General features: G+C 39.8%; 1 protein-coding gene across 2 annotated transcripts in view; it reads left to right on the top strand.

The window, feature by feature from the left end:
* LOC146839433 (transmembrane protein 176B-like) overlaps positions 1–5453 on the top strand; it is an 89170-nt gene extending 83717 nt beyond the window's left edge. Inside the window, exon 7 of one of the 2 annotated variants that reach the window (XM_085651483.1) lies at positions 5144–5453. In XM_085651483.1, the coding sequence (XP_085507609.1) occupies positions 5144–5242 (99 nt within the window). In that variant the 3' untranslated portion in view covers positions 5243–5453. The remainder of the gene's footprint in view (positions 1–5143) is intronic. The other variant, XM_085651484.1, reaches the window with a different exon arrangement.
* Positions 5454–17461: the final 12008 nt, after the last annotated feature.

Genomic DNA, 17461 nt, shown 5'->3' with positions numbered 1-17461 from the left:
AGCTGGGCTGAAACACCTGCATCGTGGTGACTTCCCAGTGACAGCTGAGTGCTCCCAAACGGAGTACAGTAGTAAATGTGTATTTATAACAACAGTGACCATGCTTCCATATCGGTGCCTCAGCTGAGCTATTTGATAGCAGAGTCACCTTATGGGCGAAACAACAAATAACATCCTTTGCGCAATATTTCAAGGCATTACACAGAGTGTTCAAGGCACCGGTATAGTGTACAAGCGAAGTGATTTTGTAAGCAATACATTTTCAGACAAACAAATCCTGAATTGTCACGCATGCAAATGTTTCAAAAGTCATTGTGTGGAAGAGAAGTCAACTTAAGAAAACACGTCCGTAAAAAGTGTTTCTAACCGGGCCTCAACGTGCCACATGACAGCAGAAAGTGCCTCTCTTTTTTGACTGTTGCTCACCTTAATGTGTTTTTCGCTGCTTCCGGCTTCTACTGTTGAATTACCCTTTGCAATCTTCCAGCGTGCATAGGATTTATTTATTTTTAATTTTATTTGAAAAGTTTTATATAGCGCAAACATGACCCATAGGGGGTATCAGAGCACTGTACAGCAGAAAAAAGGATACAACTGGCCACTAAGCAAGTAAACATCAAAAACATTTGTAGTAAACCAATCAAAATACCGAAAGAACAAACCCAAACATGTGGAACATGTAGCGAGAACATAAGCTGCATCCAGAAAATGTCTCAACAAATGAGATAACCTTGTTATCTGTAGGGTATAAAAGTTAGTTATGTTGTCTTCAGGATGATTGTTGCAGCTGGTTATTCAGGATAAATCCTTTGACTTGTTTTTGGAATGAGGAGGTCGGAGGGTTAGAACGGACATTGGGCGGAAGAGCGTTCCAAATTCTTGGGGCCAGACCTGAGAAGGCGCGGTTGTAGGTTCTTTTCTTTTTGAATTTGTGAGGTTTCAGAAGGAGGGTGCTGGAGCTTCTTAGGGTCCAAACCATACCAGAGAGTCCAAGCCTTTTTTGCCAGGTAAGTGGGGGTATTATAATGAAGAGCTTTGTGCATCAGGCAGGCAATCTTAAACCTAATCCGATCTTCAACTGATAGCCAGTCTAGCTGCATTCGGTGATGTGTGGTGTGATCATGTTTATGTGAGCCTGTGCAGATTTCAGAGGGGCCCTAAGGAGGGCCAGTCTAGCTTTGGGCAGCCCAGCCAAGGTCACAATTCCATATTCCACATGGGAGGTCACTAGGGACAGGACTGCAAGTTGCAGGTCCACAGGAGGCAGGAGCGGCTTGATTTTCCTAAGAGTGTAGAGATGGTAGTTGGCTCCCCTAGTTGTTGCACTGATATGGTCTTGCATATTCAGGTATTTGTTTTGCGTGATGCCTAAAGAGGTGTGGCTCACTGGTTAGAGGCGGCAGACCCGCATGCAGAGAATCGGCCAGGGACCAGGGTTCAATTCCCGACGCGGCAGGGTCGTGGACCAGGGTCAAAACGGACTCGATAATTCTCGCCTCGGTACCTACTCTAACCAGGAACACACTCGGCAACTCTGGGCATTAAGCTTGCCTCATCTCTACAACGGCCCCCCACAGACGCCGGGGATGCCTGGTTTCACCTTGGAGATACCCAGATAGGGACCATCTCACAGGGAAAGCCAGGACGGGTTCCCCAGCGGTCTTCAGCGCCGGGACACTTCCGTTGGAGGTAGCTGCGCGCTTTACAAGCTTCCATAACATAACATAACATAAAGATCTAGTGGAATCAACAACATGTGCATCGCAGTTGAGGGCTGTAAGTTGTTTGAGCCAGTCTTGAATGGGTGTGGAGTAGGTGGGCGGAGCAATCAAGAGGAATTCGGTCTTGAGAGTATTAAGCATAAGGTGATTGTGAGTTAACCATTGTTGTGTTTTCAGAACACAGTTCAGAGTTTTGATATCTTCCAGAGAGGCCATTTTCATATAAAGTTGCGTATCATCAGCGTGCATGAGGTATTGTACGATTCAACATTTCAGGATTTCTATGAGGGGTTCCATGAACAAGTTGAAGAGTGTAGGTGAGAGTGTGGAACCTTAAAGCACTCCAATTGAAACTGGTGTACTGCTAGCGAGGGAATGGTTCACTTGGATTTTTTGTGCTCTGTTCTGTAGGAAGGAGGCTAACCAATTTAAGACCGGGCCTGCTATCCCCATCCTTTTTTCCAGAAGATCAATCAGGTTCTCATGTTTGACCGTGTCAAACACCGAGGATAGGTCAAGAAGGATAAGTAACAAAGGCTTGTTTTGGCCAAGTAGATTCAAGGTGTCATCAAAAATGTGGGTTTGAGCCGTTTCAGTTGTAAGTCCTGCTCTAAAACCAGATTGTTATCGGCCAAGCAGCTGAAACATTTCGATATGATTGCAGAGTTGTATGTGTATGCATTTCACAAGAAGTTTAGCTAGAGTCATGATATTGGAAATTGGACGGAAATGGTTGGGATCAGATAAGTCTACATTTGGCTTTTTTTGAATGGGTGTGACTTGTCCTATCTCTAGGCAGTCAGGAATCCTACCTTGTAAGAGCGATTCATGGATAATCAAGGACCAGAATGGGAGAATGGCAGAACTAAAATCCTTGAACAGTTTGTCTGGCAAAAGATCATGGAAATGATTAAAGGGCTTTAATGACATTATGATTTTCTGTAGCTCAACATAATCAGGAAGTCTGAAATTGTTCCATGATGCATTATTTTTTGGAGTAATGTCTTTGTCTCTGTAGGACAGAGCACTCTTTGAGGTTTGGCAAGTCGATGTAATGGGCTGGGTCGGATGAAGCCTATTTTGTGATGCAAGTTGCAGTTCTAGTTCAATCTTTCCGGACTTTTCGATAAAATGTGCGGAGAAGACCTCTTCACTGGGGAGAGATATCTTGGGAGTAGATTGTAGGTCGGTTGAGTGGTTAGCTTGTTGTTTTATGATTTCAAATAGATTGTAGGTCTGTTTTTGGCATTGTCTAGTTGAAATCTAAAGTATTCGGCTTTTGTGCTGTGGATATGTTTGTTGTAAGAACTTCTTGCGCTCAACTGTTTGGTGTTTGTTTGGGAAGGAGAGTTTCTCCATAATCTTTCCGAGAGCCTTAGTTTGTGAAGTTCCTCATTGAGAGAGCAATTGACCAGGGTTTGGGCTGTTTGACTGGTATCCTCTTGAGTTGCTTCGGAGGAACAGTGTCAAGAATATTTGTCATGGTATGCATATAGTGTTCAGTGAGGTCGTCCGAATTGGTCATGTTAGCGGTTGGAAGGAGTAAGTTATTGCTATCAGAGGTTGCTTGAATGTCTCTTAGATTCCTGGACTGCTGTTTGTTCCTATGAGGTTGACCTTGGCTAGATATTATCTTTTCTAGGATATGAAAAGAGATTATATTATGATCCGACCAGTCACATGGTGAAATGCCTTGCAGTTGTATCATGTTATCCATAGCTATGATTAAATCGAGGGTGGAGCCCTTGTTGTGGGTGGGTTCATTGCAAACCTGGGTGAAGTTAAGGTCTGAGAGGAAAGCCTTGAAGGTAGACAGTGATGGGTCAGTTGTATCATTCCAGTGCAGGTTGAAATCCCCAAGGAAGATATGATTGGGGGGTAGGTAAGAGTTAGAGGCTATAATTTCCATCATTTGTTTGATGAAAAGAAATTTTTCTCCCAGAGGATGGTAGATCGCGTGGAGCAAACAGACAATCTTATTGTTTCAGATTTTCCAAAATGTTTAGAAAAATTGTTTTGCAGTCAAAGCTTTTGAGAATCTGACACTTACTATGTGAGGGGCTCTCTATATTTCAGTGTTTCCATCACTCTGATGATAATAGGGTTGGGGAAGTCAGCAGACTCCTAGAGGAGCCAAGTCAGATGTCTTGTTTGGCCCCTTGCCGGCAAAGTAGAAGCCGAGCCATTGATTATTTAGCATATAAATCGTGCAGCAAATGTCACATAAAAATATCAAACACCTTAAAATTCAAAAAAGGTTTATTTCCTTCACCTTTGTGTTTAAGTTTAGTACTTCACTGCATTGAGTGACCATTATTAAAGGTAATAGTTTCAAAATCTGAAATAGTCATGAATCGAGCAGCACATAATGATAATGCGCGAACTAAGAGACAAAGCAGTCTGCCACTTGCTGTGTGAATGGCACAAATTGTTATTATGTGTAGCGACATCCTCTTTTAAACCTTACACTGCTGAAAAGCAGCTGGATGACACTCCTCCGCCTTAGCGGAGGAGCCGACACTGGTTCCTACTACAAAGTGAAGTGTAAAGGAAGAATGATTTTTATATTTGCATCATTGGCTTTTACTGATTTCACAACTTAAGGATGGGCCTTTACCCATAGAAACAATTGTATGTAACAGAGCTCATGGGCATCCCCACATTTTCCTCTCTGGTTACAAGGCTTCAATAGGCCACAGGAGAAGTTCAGGTGTGCTGCAGGCGGTAGACATGGTTTCATTCACGTGTTCTATGTACAAACTCCACTTTCAATGGAAAAGACTCGAGCAGAAAAGCTGCCTTTCAGGTTTCTGTGTGGCTGTGTATACACAACTGTCAGCTGTCCTCAATTTATCAGTTTTTGTATTTCTGAACCAGCACACATGAGGGAAGTGCATTTCCTAGTGTCTTGGGCTTGGCACCGTTTGTGCTCACCAGTCTCATGGGACATGTGCCAAGGGCCAGAGCCAGCCATTCAGTCCCAGCCTGGCTGCAGTTTTGACTAGCTCGTCCTATAGATGATTCAGGCTTTTTACACCACAGATGCCCTACTCCCAGTTTGCCCAACACAACACATTACACCAAGTAACTATGTCTTCCCCTCCTCCCAAATGCTCTTACTCAACTCTGCCCACGATATATCTACGGAGTGGCACCCTCATCCGTAGTGTATTGTCCTATGATCGATCTTATTAACCTCGCCTTCTATAACCTCTACGTGGTCTCCTAAAGCCTCCTGTATCCTAAGCGGATGTATGGCGAGTTTCTCGCTTTAAGTTTGTGCACTGTGGCCATCGATTGATGCGTCTTGTAGACCCCGAGCATGTACTGAGCTTCCGCTTCAGTTCCTCCAGTGCTTAACTAAAATCCGCAATTACAAAACTTATATAATGAAGCCTTCTTCTAATCCCTCTTCATTTCAGGAAGAAGATGTGGTCGCAGTTGGCTACGACAAGTCACTGTTGCTCGCCTCCCAGCCCCTGCAGAGTCCTGAGAACAATCCGAAGGTGGAAACAGTGTAGAGGCTCACTCCAGGGTCACCAAGTGTTCATACAAGAGACAAATGGACCAGATTCCTCGGTGCTCTTCTTTAGTGCTTCTTTTTACCTGCAGCAAAAAATAATGATAAATAGAATTGAAAATAGAATTGGTGAGGATGGGGGTGCTGATAGATACACCTTTACGTAGGATTCTGCATATTTTCCATGTAATAAAGAGCATGAATTCCACAAATGTGTATTTTGTGTTTGTATGCTGTAGTTAGTGGTTTGTTCAACAGGGTGTATATCAAGTTACACACGGTGCATGTTAAGTTGCACAGGGTGTATGTTAGCTTGCACAGGGTGTATGTTAGGTTGCACAGGGTGTATGTTAGTTTGCACAGGGTGTATGTTAGGTTGCATAGGGTGTATGTTAGGTTACACAGGGTGTATATCGGTGAATGTTAGGTTGCACAAGCTGCATGTTACATTGCACAGGAGTATGTTAGGTTTCATAGGGTGTATGTTGGTGTGTGTTAAGTACCACAGGGTGCGTGTAAAATACCACAGGGTGTATGTTAATTACCACAAGGTGTAGGTTTAGCTGCAAAGGGTGTATGCTAATGTATGTTAGGTTGCACAGGGTGTCTGTTAGGTTGCGCCGGGTGTGCTCTTAGGTTGCGCTGGATGTGCTCTTAGGTTGCGCAGGGTGTCTGTTAGGTTGCGCAGGGTGTCTGTTAGGTTGCCCTGGGTGTCTGTTAGGTTGCGCAGGGTGTCTGTTAGTTTGTGCAGGGTGTCTGTTAGGATGATACATTTACAATGCATGCCTTTACAATGCAGTTTTTACATCGCAACATCCTTTACAATGCATTCTTTTACAGTGCATGCCATTACATCGCATTTTCAGAAACTACCTTTACAACGCATTCCATTACATCGCATTATACCTTTCCAACGCATTCCATTACAATGCATACCATTACATCGCATTTAAGGTAAGTGTTGGATAGTATAGGGGTAATAATTACTATTCTAACTCCAGTGAGGGCAACAGTAGGGTAAGTGTTTGATAGTATAGAGGTAAAAATTACTATTCTAACTCCAGTGAGTGCAACAGTAGAGTAAGTGTTGGATAGTGTAGGGATAAAAATTACTATTCTAACTCCAGTGAGTGCAACAGTAGGGTAAGTGTTGGATAGGGTAAGGGTACTATGCGTTGTAATGGTATGCATTGTAATGATTTGCGATGTAATGCCTGCGTTGTAGTGACATGCATTGTAATGACATGCGTCGTAGTGACATGTGATGTAATGGCTGCATTGTAATGACATGCGATGTAAAGGATGTTGCGATGTAATGACTGCTATGTAAAGGTAGTGCGATGTAATGACTGCGTTGTAAAGGTTGTTTCCCCACTCGTGCTTACTTAGTCTGTCTCAGAGACATACACAGAATAAACAGGCTGGGCGTTTTCAATAAGCATTTATTTAACAGTTGTTATTCTGGTGTAAAATAGATGAGCTGAAATAACCATTAGACAGTAGGAGAGATAAATGATTAGAAGCACTATGAAAGTAAAAGGATGGTAAAGCTCAACCATCTTGCAGTAATCATGAATACATACAAGTATATAAAATACATGATAATAAAAAGATGCGTACTCCTACGATGCCTCCTAACTAGATGTACCTAAGTGTACCTAGTATGTGTGTAGATGCTAAGCGAAGAATCCCTCTAGGATAAAGTCAACCTCATTACCTGAAGTGAGAGACTGTGGGACCCCGTCCTGGTCTCGAGTTGGACACCCCGAAAGAGATATTGCACTAGGTGTATGTTAGGTTGCACAGGATGTATGATAGGTTGCACAGGGTGCATGTTAAGTTGCAGAGGGTGTATATTGGTGTATGTTAGGTTGCACAGGTATGTTAAGTTGCATAGGGTGTATGTTAAGTTGCATAGGGTATGTTAAGCTTCATAGGGTGTATTTTAGGTGGCATGGGGTGTATGTTAGGTTGCACACAGTGTATGTTAACCTGCACCCAGTTTATGTTAAGCTGCACAGGGAGTATGTTCAGTTGCACAGGCTGTACATTAGGTTGCACAGGTTGTATGCTAAGTTGCATAGGGTGTATGTTGCATAGGGTGTATGTTAAGTTGCCCACGTTTCCTGGCATCACTACTGAAAACGCAGACCATCTCCAAAGAGTGCTATCCATTAAATATGCTAATTGGCTTCTTGAGGTACGTGCTTAATGCCAACATCTGTGTGTGACCCACAGATCAGATGTGGTCTATAGCCATGCCTGATCAACCCACAATACTTCAAAAGAAATAAGTACTATTGCATTGGGTAACTGAAATGTTTTTCTCAGTTGTATGTTTTTTTTCCAGTGCAAGGTAATGGTGAAATGTGAAGAAAATGTAAACAGTAATCTAAAAAAATCATTGGATTTAACCATATAATATAGTGAAAAAAACAAAAGTTACAGGGACGTTATAGTTAGGCTGACATTTTACTCCTACAAAACCAGAGGAATTCAGCCAGTGAGCTAACTATAACTTGCTACCCCTCAATGCACTGCTTATGACCTCACATATTACATCACTCATAACATGGTCATTGACATCACTGATAACCATTCATGACATCTCAAATGAAATCACTGATGACATCACTGATTACATCCTCCAGTGACTGTGAGTGTTTTTAAAATGTTTATGAGTGTTAAATATATATACCAAGGTGTATTGGTGAATTAGTGGGTGTATGAGTGCCTGATTGGATGATTCAGTGAGTGCATGACTAACTGTATCAGTGAGTGATTAGGGGCCACATGTATCAAAATTGGAAATTGCGATTACCTAATTTCGATTTTCTGAGTATCGCAATTATGTAGTCACAATTTCCAATCTATGAAACTCCAAGAGTCAGCAGACCACCATGTCTTTGATTGCTTTTCAATAAAGCAATCTTTTTTTTTTTTAAATGCAGCTCATTTTCCTTAAAGGAAAACAGGTTGCTATAAAAAAACAAGCATTTGCAATGCAATAGGTCTCGCATTATTGAAAGTTTGAGCTATTGTGATTGCAAATAATAATGCAACTGCAATAGTTAAAGCTTTCATTAATGCGAGACCTATTCCATTGCAATATATATATATACACACACACACACACACACGCACACACACACACACACATCCTAAAACAATAAAAGTATGTTTTGTCTCAAAAAGCACAGTCTGTCATTGTAGCCTCCAACATAAAGGGAGCTACTTTGTGTCCAGATGTGTTTCTTGTGAAAAGAAAACACTGTCACTAGAGTGAAGTGTTATCCAATGGCTGAAGTGGTCTGAACTACTGCCCTATGCTGTAAGCTTTAGTGGGCAGAAGAAAGACTTGTCTGACACAACAAAAGACCAATGGATGAAGAGGGCTGGCTAAAAGCCCCTACAAGGAAGTATAATATAGATAACAGTTTAGTAAAATAAAAAGGTCTGGGCTAATGCTACACCTATATAAAGTAGTACGTGAAGGGTAAGCCCAATAAACCCTTGAGGGCTTAGGCAGATATATTGAAATAGTGAGATTGCCAACAAGGGATTTTATTTTAGTTACTTAGTTCAATTTCTTTGTTGTTAAGATTGAAAGTGTATTTTAGATCAATTATACACATACAATAAATGTTATGAAAGATGAAAAAGTACACACACGGGAATGAATTGTGAATAAAACACAAGTCTTTTTATATATCAATCAAAATCAAAATAAGGGGGATACACAAGGGAACAATAAATTTCAAGCAGTGTAACATGAAAGATGGGTTAACTTAAGTCCACATTTCATCAAAAAGCATCTATTTCCAAGTAGTTTTAACAGAGATTAATTTCATAAATGAAAAGAAATCAGCTGTAATTATCAAATAATACGGAATTAGATGATGGTGTCGACGTTTCGGTCTTGGTGGCAGAAGTCCGTTAGACCATCTTCAGGACAGTTAATATTTGCACAAATGATCCCTATATAAACATAATACAAATAATTACATTAATGTATACATAACAATTATAAAAAGTTTTTACATTCTAGACAACCCGTGTGTGGAGAGTGGTCTCTTATCAATTGATTTAATCAAACAGCTAATTAAATGCTGCATAGCAGCAAAACTAAATCAAATATGGAAATTTACCATATTAGAGTCAGGCTGAAAACCCATTTATCAGACAACCATAAAAAATTGTGAACAAGGCTTAATGTCATGACTCAAGGGGCTTATGGAGCTTAAATCCATTTTGAGTCAGGAAAATTTTTAATCAACATAAAGGTAATTGCTTACTTTGTGGATTCAGGGAGAGCGAACAACTCAATCTTCCTTTTTGTATGTTTTTGTAAAACCGTATCGGATGAGTCTATAGCCAAAATTAAACAAGCAATGCATTAGATATATATGCACGACAGCGAAGAAGAAAAAAGAGAGGAAGGGCCTTGAAGTGACTCCTACCTAATTGTTGACAAAATAACTCCTACATGGAGATCCGTAAATGAAAAAATCCTCGTTTGTTCTGATGTCTTTTTACTGTAAATATAGAAGGTAAACACCAGTTGGCTCGTGTATTACTTCTGTTTAAATTCATAAAATCCAACATCAAGATTTTTAATCTAAAGTGAGACAGAGCAAAATCTATCAGGTGAGTTATACACACCTCTAAATCACTAATGATCTACATTCGTCATCTTTTGAAACTAAGGATGAGTGCTTGAAAGATCAAAATATATCAATGTATCGCTACTAGCAGCCCTCCATATATTGACAATAATGTATCAACTTGAGGGGTGTTAGGTGATATGAACACTCAATACAATAACGAAAGCTGGGGCCATTAAATGAGAGCAAAAACGCCTCTCAACACAGAAAGCCAGTGGGCCCAAATTTAATTAATTCAATACAATGTAGTTACATGCTATTCATAAACCTTAACCAGTTTATTTAGAACCCAATGTAGATAATTATATCATGCTGCATATAGTAATGGATTTAAAATGAATAAATTCAAAAATTGTGATGAAAACAGCCCTTAAATGTAGCGCAAAATATCGCGCCATGTTTTATGTTTAAGTCAAAGAAGGTAATGACACCAATATTCAAAGTATAGTTTACTGACCAACCCTAACGTTGCCAGCTGGTGATACCTCTTGGGAGAACCGCTTTATGTCAATGAGCAGAGAATGTCTCTAACTAACGTCGTGATCAACTTACTTTTTAGGTTTTGAATCAGACTTCGAAAAAGCTCCGCCGTAGTCGGGAACGCCTCACTTAACCTGACTGGAGCACCTGCTTTTAAAGCTACCTAATTGATGGGCGGACCTATTACGTGTTAAATGATCAAGTGCACTGAGCGAACACGGCGGCCATTATTAAACGGCTAAATGGACTAGATAAATCCCATTGTAACGTGATATTAGTAATCTCCACAGAGTTGTACGAACTTCCAAGGAGAGTCACGTATTTAGAATCAACTGGTTGATAATGATCTAGCTGTATGATGAAGGTATCGAAATACCGTAATGTTCGTTTTTATTCATATTTATGCTAGACCTATGTCTAGATAGCGGCCATCTTAAACGGCACTGATGTTATTGTATCGTATTGGAGTGAAGCTGAGAGAGTCTTCTCAGCATCTATGTGTTTACATTTGAATCGAAAATAAACTCCGGTTAACCATACGATTTTAACGAAGCTAAAAGGATACCAAAGTCCAAATCATTGAGGCTAAACCTTCCTGAAGACACTGGCTTCAATATGGCAAATGGATTACATTTAAATACCAGAATACCGATGTTAGAGAAAATCAAGAAAACACAATCATTAAACATTGCAATTGAGATATATGACATCCATTATACAGACAAAACACAATTCCCTTGTATTTTAACATCTCTAAATGGTCTCAATGCAGGTGCATTATATTATACATCATATCATTTTAGAAGTTACAGGTGTTATATAAAACAATCACATATTTTTCATCCCACAATGAAGCCTGCACAGCTAATCCAATAATTCACTCAAATTATTGACAACATTTATATTGCAAATTCGCCTATAGTACTTCGTGCACACATTTTGACAACAATGAAAACTGTTGTCGTTGGATGTAACAACGAGCCAAGGTGATATTCAAAGATTATCTCTACCCTGAAGAGAGTATACTGTTGCCCTGGTAATTCTAGTTGATACATAGTAACTGGGCCGGTGTGTTAAAACCCTAGGTATAGATCGATGGACTAAAGGGTGTATATCATTAGAACAGTATCATCATGTCAGGCAAGATAAGGTATGCCACTCAGTTGCTGAATTCAGACCTTGTTTGATATTGTCCGTACGACAAATCCAACGGTTCTCTCTCATTGTTAGTATATGATCAACATTAGTTTGTCTGATTGTGGGTTTTACTACATCTATGACCCACCAAAGCATGTCTTTTTCGGTGTGGTTCGCTTTAGTGTAATGGTCTACTAAGGGTGCATTCTCAACCTTGCATCTGATTCTCGACTGGTGTTGCAAGATTCGCTTCTTGACCATTTGTGTCGTTTTCCCTATGTATTTCAAGCCACACGGGCATTGGATACAATAGACCACATTGCTTGTGTTACAATTTGAAAAACATTTCACTGGGAAATTTATGCCATTTAGTTGAAAAGATTTAAGGTTGACTGTGTTTGCACAAGCTGCACAGTTACTGCATTTATAGTGACCAACGACTGGTGATAACTGTCGCATGTTATCCACTATATTTAGATCTTGATTCTTGTATGCATGAACTAACCTGTCCTTGAGATTGGGACCTCTTTTAAAGGAAAACAGTGGTTCCTTTGATAGTTCAGGAAGTGAGGCTAAAAGTGTCCAATGTTTCTTAACAATTTTTTTAATCTTATTTGTAGCTGTGCCAAAGGTGGTAACACAAACCAATTGGGGTTGATCATTCTTTTCTTTTACTTCAAGTAGAGCATTGCGATCATTGTACCAAGCTCTTTTGAGGGATTTTTTAAGTAGTTTATTTGGGTAGCCACGAGAATGGAGCTTGTCCTTCAGTTTCTTTGCTTCCGAAAAATAGTCAGCCCTCTTTGAACAGTTCCTCCGAAGACGGAGGAACTGCCCAAAAGGGAGTCCATCCTTCAAAGATTGTGGATGATGACTTTCGTACTTTAGCAAGGTGTTTCGCGCCGTCGGTTTGGTAAAGAGAGTGGTATACAGTATGTTGTCCGTGTCTACTCTAATTGAGATGTCTAGGAAGTTCATGTATTGGTTGTTACATTCTAGTGTGAACTTCAGATTAGGATTCCTTGAATTTAACCAGTCATGGAAGTTGTTCAGTAATTCTTTGGATCCTTTCCAAATCAGGAAAACATCGTCAATATACCTAAGCCAACACGAGATGTTGGTTGTGTAAGGATTAGATATATTGTGGATATGTTGTTTTTCGAAATCGGACACATAGATGTTTGCTATGTCTGGGGCATAAACTGCCCCCATCGCGACACCCTTTAGTTGCTGGTAGAATGTTTTCTCGAAAAGGAAAAAGTTTTCACAGAGGGAAATCCTAATACAGTCTACAATGAACTCTGTTGGTACTGCATGAGGTCTTGGTCTGTTATTTAGTAGATCTTCTATAATCTCAAGTACATCTGTCTGTGGGATATTAGTGTACAGACTTTCTATGTCCATCGAGACTAGGAATTCACAGAGTGGATCAAAGGGTTGGTTTTCAACAACATTAATAACTGCTGTTGTGTCCCTGATGTAGGTAGGACTTTCCGTGGCAAAGGGTCGGATGAAAAAATCTGCATATTGTGCTAAGGGTTTAAGGATTGAATTGCAACCGGAGACGATCGGTCTACCGGGAGGTGTAATAGCGTCCTTATGCACCTTCGGTAAGATGTAGATAACCGGTACCGTCGGAGATTTGTTGATCAGAAATGCTGCTTCTTTAGCACTTAGCCAGCCACCATCAAAGCCCTTTTTGCTCAATTCACTTATGGATTTTTCTAAGCGTGGAGTTGGGTTATTTGGTAGTTTCTTATAGTGTGTCGTTACTGAAAGCTGTTTCATCATTTCTGTATTGTATGCCTCTAGGGCCCATAAGACAATCCCTCCGCCTTTATCGGCCGGTTTTATCATGGTGTCTGATAGGGATTGGAGATTTTTAAGTGCTTGATGTTCGTCATGGGTAAAATTATATCTGACACTGCTTGAAGTCTTAAAAAAGTGGTCTACCTCCGTAAGAATGGCATTTTCAAAGGTGATGACCTCTTTTGCTACCATTGTATTTGATGGAAAGAAGGTAGATCGTTGATGTAAACCTGTAGTATCAGTTTCAAGAGGTGAGATCTTGTTTGAAAAATAGTTTTTGAGTCTCACTGATCGGAAAAATTTGTATAGCTCCAGTTTAGTTTGAAAATGGTCATTCTTATTGGTGGGAACAAAAGACAAACCGGCTGAGAGAACTGATATTTCCGATTGTGAGAGTTCATGTTTCGATAGGTTAAAGATCGGAATGGTTTCAGATGGATTTACCATTCGTAATACTGGTTCCGGGTTTGTCGAAAACCCGGAGTGTATTGATTCCGTGACCAGCCCCTCCTCTGTGATCGTTGTCGTCGTGGTTGGCCGGAACCTCTCCGGTCCTGTCCTAAAAAAGATTGCCTAGATGTTGAAGGCTGATCGTAAATCTGTCGGTAGCTGTTATCAGACGCTTGGTCGCTGTCTGTGTCAGAGGTTGTGTCCGAAAAAGTTACTTTTTTCCGCTGGTCCTGTCTTGGACCTTGATTTGATCCTTGTGATTGATAAAAATCTTTCCGTAAATAAGGATAAGTTTTTTCTTTGCTGTATTTCCTTATATCTTTCTGTAATTTGTCCGTTTTTTTATGTGAGTTGAATTCTTCGAATTCTTTAATGGTCAGAGAGATTTTTTCTAGCAGTGTCTTAGCATTGGTGATGCTGGAATCTGTATTGATTTTGTTCTCTAGGTTTTCGATTTCTTTAGACAGCAATTTAATATGTTTAATTGCTGTTTCGATGCTTAGCACCATCCAAGTGCGCGAGCACTTGTTTGATGCAAAACTAAATCCTGATTTGAAATCTTCATCATCAATAAAAATGATGGGTATATTTTTTATTTGCAGCCCTGTAGGTATGATGTTAGCATTCAGACAGTCTGTTAGAAATTTGGCATGGAGCTCCGTTCTTATCAATTTCTTTTTTAATCTTTCTAGTTGGTTAAGCTCCGACTCATAAGGTAGGTGTACTATCGGCCCTTTGGTGCCAAGTAATGAAGGACCTGAAGCTATCTTTGAGACATATTCGTCTGTGTAGGACAAAGTTTCTGTTTCAGACATGAACAGACTTAAATCCAAACGTTAAACAGAATCTCTACAGATGGATTAATGGATTCTGTAGAGAATACAAAAAACCACTTAAAGAAGTGACCCTGAGCAGATATCTATCTGCACATGAACAGTAGTACGTGAAGGGTAAGCCCAATAAACCCTTGAGGGCTTAGGCAGATATATTGAAATAGTGAGATTGCCAACAAGGGATTTTATTTTAGTTACTTAGTTCAATTTCTTTGTTGTTAAGATTGAAAGTGTATTTTAGATCAATTATACACATACAATAAATGTTATGAAAGATGAAAAAGTACACACACGGGAATGAATTGTGAATAAAACACAAGTCTTTTTATATATCAATCAAAATAAGGGGGATACTCAAGGGAACAATAAATTTCAAGCAGTGTAACATGAAAGATGGGTTAACTTAAGTCCACATTTCATCAAAAAGCATCTATTTCCAAGTAGTTTTAACAGAGATTAATTTCATAAATGAAAAGAAATCAGCTGTAATTATCAAATAATACGGAATTAGATGATGGTGTCGACGTTTCGGTCTTGGTGGCAGAAGTCCGTTAGACCATCTTCAGGACAGTTAATATTTGCACAAATGATCCCTATATAAACATAATACAAATAATTACATTAATGTATACATAACAATTATAAAAAGTTTTTACATTCTAGACAACCCGTGTGTGGAGAGTGGTCTCTTATCAATTGATTTAATCAAACAGCTAATTAAATGCTGCATAGCAGCAAAACTAAATCAAATATGGAAATTTACCATATTAGAGTCAGGCTGAAAACCCATTTATCAGACAACCATAAAAAATTGTGAACAAGGCTTAATGTCATGACTCAAGGGGCTTATGGAGCTTAAATCCATTTTGAGTCAGGAAAATTTTTAATCAACATAAAGGTAATTGCTTACTTTGTGGATTCAGGGTGAGCGAACAACTCAATCTTCCTTTTTGTATGTTTTTGTCAAACCGTATCGGATGAGTCTATAGCCAAAATTAAACAAGCAATGCATTAGATATATATGCACGACAGCGAAGAAGAAAAAAGAGAGGAAGGGCCTTGAAGTGACTCCTACCTAATTGTTGACACAGACGAATATGTCTCAAAGATAGCTTCAGGTCCTTCATTACTTGGCACCAAAGGGCCGATAGTACACCTACCTTATGAGTCGGAGCTTAACCAACTAGAAAGATTAAAAAAGAAATTGATAAGAACGGAGCTCCATGCCAAATTTCTAACAGACTGTCTGAATGCTAACATCATACCTACAGGGCTGCAAATAAAATATATACCCATCATTTTTATTGATGATGAAGATTTCAAATCAGGATTTAGTTTTGCATCAAACAAGTGCTCGCGCACTTGGATGGTGCTAAGCATCGAAACAGCAATTAAACATATTAAATTGCTGTCTAAAGAAATCGAAAACCTAGAGAACAAAATCAATACAGATTCCAGCATCACCAATGCTAAGACACTGCTAGAAAAAATCTCTCTGACCATTAAAGAATTCGAAGAATTCAACTCACATAAAAAAACGGACAAATTACAGAAAGATATAAGGAAATACAGCAAAGAAAAAACTTATCCTTATTTACGGAAAGATTTTTATCAATCACAAGGATCAAATCAAGGTCCAAGACAGGACCAGCGGAAAAAAGTAACTTTTTCGGACACAACCTCTGACACAGACAGCGACCAAGCGTCTGATAACAGCTACCGACAGATTTACGATCAGCCTTCAACATCTAGGCAATCTTTTTTAGGACAGGACCGGAGAGGTTCCGGCCAACCACGACGACAACGATCACAGAGGAGGGGCTGGTCACGGAATCAATACACTCCGGGTTTTCGACAAACCCGGAACCAGTATTACGAATGGTAAATCCATCTGAAACCATTCCGATCTTTAACCTATCGAAACATGAACTCTCACAATCGGAAATATCAGTTCTCTCAGCCGGTTTGTCTTTTGTTCCCACCAATAAGAATGACCATTTTCAAACTAAACTGGAGCTATACAAATTTTTCCGATCAGTGAGACTCAAAAACTATTTTTCAAACAAGATCTCACCTCTTGAAACTGATACTACAGGTTTACATCAACGATCTACCTTCTTTCCATCAAATACAATGGTAGCAAAAGAGGTCATCACCTTTGAAAATGCCATTCTTACGGAGGTAGACCACTTTTTTAAGACTTCAAGCAGTGTCAGATATAATTTTACCCATGACGAACATCAAGCACTTAAAAATCTCCAATCCCTATCAGACACCATGATAAAACCGGCCGATAAAGGCGGAGGGATTGTCTTATGGGCCCTAGAGGCATACAATACAGAAATGATGAAACAGCTTTCAGTAACGACACACTATAAGAAACTACCAAATAACCCAACTCCACGCTTAGAAAAATCCATAAGTGAATTGAGCAAAAAGGGCTTTGATGGTGGCTGGCTAAGTGCTAAAGAAGCAGCATTTCTGATCAACAAATCTCCGACGGTACCGGTTATCTACATCTTACCGAAGGTGCATAAGGACGCTATTACACCTCCCGGTAGACCGATCGTCTCCGGTTGCAATTCAATCCTTAAACCCTTAGCACAATATGCAGATTTTTTCATCCGACCCTTTGCCACGGAAAGTCCTACCTACATCAGGGACACAACAGCAGTTATTAATGTTGTTGAAAACCACCCCTTTGATCCACTCTGTGAATTCCTAGTCTCGATGGACATAGAAAGTCTGTACACTAATATCCCACAGACAGATGTACTTGAGATTATAGAAGATCTACTAAATAACAGACCAAGACCTCATGCAGTACCAACAGAGTTCATTGTAGAC

The sequence above is a fragment of the Triturus cristatus genome, chromosome 4_1, assembly GCF_964204655.1.
Source record: "Triturus cristatus chromosome 4_1, aTriCri1.1, whole genome shotgun sequence".
In the NCBI taxonomy this organism is placed as follows: Eukaryota; Metazoa; Chordata; class Amphibia; order Caudata; family Salamandridae; genus Triturus; species Triturus cristatus.
This window is presented reverse-complemented; position numbering and strand designations above follow the sequence as displayed.